Source organism: Balaenoptera physalus, assembly GCF_965194825.1.
Source record: "Balaenoptera physalus genome assembly, chromosome: 19".
NCBI lineage: Eukaryota > Metazoa > Chordata > Mammalia > Artiodactyla > Balaenopteridae > Balaenoptera > Balaenoptera physalus.
In genome coordinates this window covers 6,198,438-6,206,429 of record NC_138900.1, presented here as the reverse complement: position 1 = coordinate 6,206,429, position 7,992 = coordinate 6,198,438, and the positions used below count along the sequence as shown (strand labels likewise).

Genomic DNA, 7,992 nt, shown 5'->3' with positions numbered 1-7,992 from the left:
TGTGCTCTACAGCGGGTTCTCATTGGTTATCTATTTTATACATATTAGCATATATATGTCAATCCCAATCTCCCAATTCATCCCACCACCTTCCCCTCTTCCCCCCTTGGTGTCCATGCTTGTAAATTGATACAGCCACTGTGGAATCTCTTAACTCTTGAGGTCTGGGAGTGAAGGAGTTTAGTGCTGTGACTCCTGGGTCTGAAGCAGAAACGGCTGGGGGCCCAGACATCCTGGTCCGAGCGAAGAGGGGGTGAGGGCCCCTGACTCCTGGAGCTGAGGGAGGATGGGACTGGGGTCCTGGACTCCTGGCTCTGAGGGGGGGGAGGGGGCTGGGGCCCGGGACTGCTGGGTCAGAAATAGGAGGGGGATGGAGGCCCGGATTTGAGGTCTGAGGGAGAAGGAGCTGGCAGCTGAATTCTTAAGTCTTTTTGGAAGGAGTAATTTGGAGCCTGGGTTTTTGTGGGAGGAGGGGGCTGCCAGTAACCTGGAATGGAAGAGAAACCAGTCTTCTTGGTCCCGACTTCTGAGGGCGGATCGGCCCGGCCCACGGGCTGCCCCCTGAGAGGTCCAGATTCCGGAAAGGCAGGTTTGGGAGGCGCTGTGACCTGGTTTCCCCTTCCCCTGGGGGCGATGGGACCAGCCCAAGCAGAACCCAGGAGCTTTGCTGCAATAGGGCTGATGGAGACAGACTTAGGCAGGACCTGCTCGGGGCTTATGGGGAATTGCAACGCGGTGGTGGTTCCCTCTCTGCCCTCCACCGCCCACCCGGTCCCCATCCTTTAGCTCACAAAACCGGCAGTAGGCAGGCGCGGCTCCGCACGTTTAATGTAAAATCATCCCTTGGAGGATCGGAGGGGACAGAGGATCTCTCCCAACTTCTCCCGGTCGGGCCCCGGCCAGGATTCAAACCCTGGACACGCCTAGAACGGGGCCAGAGCGGGACAGAGACCGACACACTGCCTGAGTTCCACGTGGGGGAAGCTACCCTCTCGTGACGTCACGAGGCTGGATCTATGACGAAGGAGGCGTGGCCACAAGGGGCAGCGTCCAGAGGGGAAATCTCATTGGGCAAAGCGCGGAAGGGAGGAGCTATTTAGTGGAAGTCTTCACTGCGGTAGAACCAAAGGTGATGCCGTTCCATGGGGGCGGTGGCAGTTCTGGTGACGTCATAGATATGGGGCCAAGAGGGGCGGAGGTGTCTCTCCTCTCCTTTTCAAGGGGGCGCGGCTCTATCATTCGCGGGGGCCAGGGTCTGAATATCCAGAAGCTGGGAACTTGAATATCCAGAAGGCGTCTCTAGGCCGGCCGAAGCCAAAGGCGGAGACCATTGAGGCTGGAGTCTTGCAAACCCTCCTGCCCTGCGCCCACCCTCCTTTCCTGGTCGTCCAAGGCGCGAGGTCTCAGTTGTTCTCCATGGTTTTTCGAATCCAGTCCAGGTAGTGGCACACACTAGTATAGACGGCAGGGCGCTGGGGTCTGGAGCAGGGCTCCGAGCCCCCGGACACCACACCCGCCAGGGCCCCATTGCAAACCAGGGGGCCCCCAGAGTCACCCTGTGCGCAGAAGAAGAGCAGGGAAACTGTTAGGCCAGTCTACTCAGGACATGACACAAGGCACTTTCTCCCTCTCAGGAAGCTCCCAGTTCCCTCCTCCTACAATACCCAGGAGTCCAGGTCTCCAGTCCCTCCTCCCTCAGACCCAGGAGTAAAAGCTCATAGCCCCCACCTCCCCCTAGGACCTAGCATTGTGGACCCCTCTTCCCCCAGGACATAGAGTCCAACCCCCAGTCCCCTCCTCCTTTAGATCCAGGAATCCTGGCCCTGGTCCCACCCTCTCCCAGGACCCAGGTTTCCCAGCTCCTTCCTTGCTCTGATCCAGTAAGTCTGGGGCCCCAACTCCCTTCTCCCCCAGGACCCTGGAATCCCCACAGGATACCCATCCCTCTCCTTTCCAGAGGAAATCTCACCTGGCAGGAGCCCCGGCCGCCCTCCCAAAGGCCGGCACAGAGCATGTGGTAGAAGACGTGGCCTGGATATGCCCGATGGCAGAGTTTGGTCTCCAGGATCCTGATGTTGGCACACTGCAGCGTGAGTGGGTACTGCGCTGTTGGGGAAGGAGGTCCATAAAAGATCAGCAGCTGTCTCCATCACACTCAGCACCGCCCCCTCCCCACTTTCCTAAGATGGACCCACGGAGCCACAGCATAAGACTCTCAAAGACAGAAACAAGAGAAAGTGACAAAGCAACAGAATCACAGCATGGAAGAGAAACAGATGGATATGATCGGGAGAGGGCCAAAGAGAGAGAGAGAGAAAGACGCAGAGAGTCAAGAGACAAGGAGAGATACGTATGTAACTCACACAGAGAAAAAGAGGGACCTTGGCAGGAGACAGAGACCTCTTAAGGGGAAAGAGATTCTCAGAGGAGGAAATGAAGAAATAGGGAGAAACAGACCCAGAGATATCCAGGGAGAAAGCAGTGAGATAAAGGGGGGGAGACATTTATAGGGAGATGGTCATTGACAGAGACAGAGATACAGATTTAGAGAGACCAGATAGAAATAGAGGGAAAGTGGGGGGAGGGGGCCTTGTAGGGAAACAGCAGCCCTTGGGGTGAACTGCAGTGGACCACAGAACCCGTATCTTGTTTGAAGGGGGCAGCCTCCACTGATTCTGCCCAACAATGGTCATTATTTTAGAAATATGAACCCAGCATTGCCAGTCTTGAATTTTTCAAGCGAATCCAGAAACTTGGCTTTGATGTAAAATCTCTCAGGTTTTAAATGTTGGCAGCAACAAACTGAGGTGTTTTTTTTTTTTTTTTTTTTCAAGACATTTTGAAAACCAGTACTGCTGTGGGAGGCCAAATTTGACTAATGGATTTGCTGATTTGTGATTCTGAGTGACGTAGACCTTATTTCAATTCTAAGATGCATATATTTTCACATTTAAACATCTCTGAAATCAGGATGTGCCTTCCAGTAAATATTGTCATACAAGGATAGATGGCACCTTTTTTTCCTTTTCTCGTTTTTAGCGGGTTGTAGAATAATGAGGCATCTTATAATTTATAGCATTTAGATCTGATGAAATATATGGGTAGATAGATAGGTGATAGATAGGTAGAACATAGAGACGAAAAAGAGAGGGGATTCAGACCCCTGGCATGGGCTGTACCCTTAGGACTGGATGTGGCCCCCCAGCCTGAGATTAGGCACTGGGTGCCTGGGGAGACGCAGGTCTGGCTGAGGTTGAGGGGCTGCACGGCAGGTCCCAGAAATGCCTTCCTGGACAGACGAATCAGCATGATGTCATCATTGTGGTCTTGGGCACTGAGGTTCTGGTTGAACCCAGGGTGAGGGAAGAAGTCTGTGGCCCGGAACAGCTGCTCTGGACCCTCCCATTTCCAGAGGTGGTGCTCCCCGAGTCGGACCCACAGATACCTGTTGGACAGGTCCCAGAGGTCAAGGTGGGATAAGGTGAGGTGTCTTCTCAGCCCCTGTCCTCTTTTTTCTGTCCACCAGGATGCTATGTGACTCTCCACAAGCCACACACCCTCTCTGGGCCCCTATCATCTTCATGTGACATAGAGTGCTGTGTGATTTTAAGCAAGGCACACACCCTCTCTGGGCCCCTGCTTCCTACTCCATCTCTTTGTCTGCCTCTAACTTTGTAGCTCTCCCCAAAAGCTCACACCTCTTCCTAGCCCCATGTCAAGTAAACCACCTTCCTCTCTGCCCCACCTGGAGCCTTAGTGGTGACCTGAGTCCCCTGGAACCATGGAGACAGGTGGAGGCTCCACCTACCACCCAAAAACAGCCCCACCCCCTGCCCCCACAGGTCTGGTGGTTTCTGTAGGGAGTGGCTCTGTGTGTTTTGGTGTGTGTGTATGGAAGGGGTGGGATATGGAAAAGCCCCAAGTTGGAGTCATCTGTAGGCTCAGGCTTTTCCTGTCTGCCAAATCCCTCATCTCTCAATGCATTTCTTCCTGAGGTCTAGCCTCAAGCCCTCTCACTGCACGTCCCAGTACACTTGTTCTGCTCTGGCTTCCTGCCCTGGATAGCTGGGGACCCTCAAGGGGTCTATATGTCCATCCCCCAGACTCTGACTCTGACATTAGGGACGAGGCTACTGACTGAGAACTCAGGGTTTGAGGAGTATGAGGTGTTATTTCTCCCTTTTCCCTCTCTGTCACCTTGTTGCCTTGGTTCTGTGTCTGGGATACCAGTCCCAACCCCACCTCCCAGCCCCAACCTGTCCCTGCTCCTGAATCTCTTGTACCTCCATATTTCTGCTTCTCCGCTTTTTTGTCTTTGGGGCTGAAACCTGAACATTGTTTTCCTAGCCTGATGTACAGGCCTGAGCTAAAAGAGGCTCCAGCACAGAGTGATGCATGATGGGAAATTCTCACACAGCATCCTGTATAGCCCCTGTGTTTCATTCCTAGAGGGAAGAATATCAAACAGGAGGGATGGCCCCTCTCCCCAGATAATATAAAAAGGATTTCTGCATCAGGTAGATTCTAGAATTCTGTTAGAATGCCCAGAATCTAAGATTCTGGAATTCTAAGAGTCTAACACCTTAGAAATCCACGATTTTAGAATTCTATGAGGCTCAAGTTCTAGAATCTTATGAATTCGAGATTCTAATGTTTTCGATTTCTCTGGATCAAAAAGTCTAGGATTTTGGGGACTTCCCTGATGGTCCAGTGGCTAAGACTCCGCACTCACAGTGCAGGGGTCCCGGGTTTGATCCCTGGTCAGGGAACTAGATCCCATGTGCATGCCACAACTAAGAGTTCGCAGGGGCTTCCCTGGTTGCGCAGTGATTGAGAATCTGCCTGCCAATGCAGGGGACACGGGTTCGAGCCCTGGTCTGGGAAGATCCCACATGCCGCGGAGCAACTGGGCCCGTGAGCCACAACTACTGAGCCTGCGCGTCTGGAGCCTGTGCTCCGCAACAAGAGAGGCCGCGATAGTGAGAGGCCCACGCACCGCGATGAAGAGTAGCCCCCGCTTGCCGCAACTAGAGAAAGCCCTCACACAGAAACGAAGACCCAACACAGCCAAAAATAAATAAATAAACAATAAAAAAAACCCCAAAAAACAAAAAAACAATACTAACAGCCTAAAACAAAAAAGAGTTCTCATGCTGCAACTAAAAAAAAAAAAACGATCCCTCATGCTGCAACGAAGATCCCGCGTGCCTCAACCAAGACCTGGCTCAGCCAAAATTAAATAAATAAATAAATACATGCCTAGGATTGTTTAATTATCTGAATTAAATCTAGGAAACAAAGAACCTAGAATTCTAATATTCTGGGATAATAAGAGAAGAATTTCATCATTCTAGAATTCTAGAAAACTTTGATTTTAGAAATGTAAGGATTGGGATTCGAATAGTTTGAAACTCTTGAATTCTCTTGGTTAAAACTCTGGGGATTTTAGAAATCTTGAATGATAGCATGCTGGGATATTAAATCCACCAGATTCTAGACATGTATGAATATAAGCTTCTAGAATTCTCTTGGTTCAAGATTCTAGAATTCTACGAATCACAGTATTCTAGGATACTGTCATTCAGAGATTCTAAGACTATGAGCTTCTATACTCAATGAACCTAGCTAGAACAGTTTGAATCTAAGATTCTAGGGTTGCGCTATCCAACACAACTATTGAGCACTTGAAATGTGGCTAGTCCAAATTGAGCTATGCCATACTTGTAAAATACATGTCTGATTTCGAAGGCTTAGTATAAAAAAAAAGACTAAACTATGTCATTCATAAATATTTAAAAACTGATAATTACATGTTGAAATAATATTTTGAGATGGCAAGTTAAATCTATTATTAAAATTAATTTTACTCATTTCTTTTTTACCTTTTTTAATGTGTCTACTAGAAAACTTAAACTTTCCTGTGTGATGGGGGCTATATTTCCATTCGAAATTCCAGTGGCGCTGCTCCAGGCTTCTCAGAGTCTACCAGTCTCTGAATCTAGGATTCTACAATTTAGTGAAGCTAATGTAACATCTCCTGGATCCAAGATTTTAGGAGTCTACGACTCTGGATTTTTCTGGGTCAGAGTCTAGGCTTCTAAGAGTCTAAGTTGCAAAATTTACAGTCTTAGAAACAGATTATTTTGGACGCTAGAATTTGGAGAGTGGACATTATGTCATTCTAAAGAGTTGAACTTTGGGGAACATAAATTGAGGCTCAGCCCTTCCTGTCCACAGCTCCCTCCCTCCTCTACGAGGCCCCTTGCCCCCTCTCCCTTTCCTGACCTCCAGCTCCTCCCCAGAGGGGCCCGCCCAGGTCACTCACCGCTTGCGGCAGTGGGCAGCTGTGAGCAGCCAGCGGTCACTGATGAGGGTTGCCCCGCAGAAGAGGTGGGTGAGGAAGAAGAGCCCAACCTGCCAGGGCTGCGAGTTGGGGCGGCATTCCTCGGCCCCGATGGCTCGGGGGTCTGCCCAGCTTTGCCCTGTGGGGCGGGGTGTGGGTGGGAGGCAGAAGGGTTGGTGAAGAGCCAGATGGGAGGGCTGGGGACAGATGCTGGGATGCCTAGAGGGCAGGAGTGGACGCCTGGGGGACAAAGAGCATGGCAGAGGGGCGCCGGGGGGCCATGGAGACGCAGCATGATGGCAGGACGGCAGGAACCTCACCTTCCAGGAGAGAAAGCAGAGCACAAATGAATCCCAGCCTCATGACCTCCAGGGTGCCTTGGTCCTCGAGCCTGCTCTCCAAGTCCGTACTTCTTTACGGTAAACCGTACTATATCCCTCCACCTTGGGGCCGCCCCGGTGATTAATCTGGGTTGGGAAATACTCCAGGGGGAGGGGGAAGCCGAAGAGCCTTGACTGGGGGCCTTGCGCAGGAAGACAGTACAGAGGGACCACTTGTCAGGATGAGCTGGTGGCCTGCAGCATCAGGGAATCCCGCTAAATGGGGGAGGGGCCGAGGGATCCTGCTAAATGGGGGAGGGGCTGAGGGATCCTGCTAAATGGGGGAGGGGCTGAGGGATCCTGCTAAATGGGGGAGGGGCTCAGGGATCCTGCTAAATGGGGGAGGGGCTGAGGGATCCTGCTAAATGGGGGAGGGGCTGAGGGATCCTGCTAAATGGGGGAGGGGCTGAGGGATCCTGCTAAATGGGGGAGGGGCTGAGGGATCCTGCTAAATGGGGGAGGGGCTCAGGGATCCTGCTAAATGCGGGAGGGGCTCTGGGTTGTATAGTCCTTCTGGGGTTCACTAGAGGGAGGAGCCCTCAGTAACCCTGACTTCTGGTCACAGCATCTAGATGCAGGATATTCTGTGGCCTGGAGGAGGAAGAGGGAAAGGAGGAAGATCTGTAAGGTGGAGTCCTGGGGTGGAAGCAAGTTTATCTTGAATGTAGCTGCAGTGGGCTGGGACCAAGGCACTGGGCAGGCTGGAGGGTTACATAGAAGGACCTCCCAGAAATCAGGCAAGGAGTGGGAGAAAGAGTCAGGACTCAGAGCAAAGAAGGCAAGCAAGAAGGCAGGATGGGGTGAGGCAGGGAAAGAGGGAGAAAGAAAAAAAACAAAACAAAACAGGGAGATAAAGACATTGAAGGATGCAGGATGAGATAAGGAAAGAGAGACAGAAACACTGTCTGGAATGGCAGAGACTACAAAGAGAGCTGCACATGTGTACACACCCACAGAACCCTCCCTGCACTGGGGGCAGAGACTACAAAGAGAGCTGCACACGTGTACACACCCACAGAACCCTCCCTGCACTGGGGGCAGAGACTACAAAGAGAGCTGCACACGTGTACACGCCCACAGAACCCTCCCTGCACTGGGGATTTGGGCCCCTTTCCGTGAGGACAGAGGCTTCTCCTAGCATGGTTCCAACTGGCTTAACTCATTCTTGTCATAACCTACTTCCTTTTTCACATCCTCACCACTCCAAGGATCCAGGTGCCCAACCTAGGTGGAACTAAGCACTTTTCCCATTGTCTTAATGCCACCATA

The 7,992-nt window shown here is 51.6% G+C and overlaps 1 protein-coding gene across 3 annotated transcripts; it reads right to left on the bottom strand.

Moving 5' to 3' along the window:
• Positions 1-802: 802 nt before the first annotated feature.
• Positions 803-6,798, bottom strand: KLK9 (kallikrein related peptidase 9). Of its 3 annotated transcripts, XM_082437960.1 has the most exons (5): positions 6,664-6,785; positions 6,326-6,482; positions 3,180-3,445; positions 1,970-2,106; positions 803-1,556 (listed from the first exon to the last, which is right to left on the bottom strand). In XM_082437960.1, exons 1-5 carry the CDS (start codon positions 6,704-6,706, stop codon positions 1,404-1,406), a joined length of 756 nt encoding a protein of 251 aa, XP_082294086.1. In that variant the 5' UTR covers positions 6,707-6,785; the 3' UTR covers positions 803-1,403. The 3 variants fall into 3 exon arrangements, with proteins under 3 accessions (XP_082294086.1, XP_082294087.1, XP_082294085.1); XM_082437961.1 differs by lacking the exons at positions 6,326-6,482; positions 6,664-6,785 and adding an exon at positions 4,284-5,866; XM_082437959.1 differs by lacking the exon at positions 803-1,556 and having other exon boundaries at positions 1,579-2,106; positions 6,664-6,798.
• Positions 6,799-7,992: the final 1,194 nt, after the last annotated feature.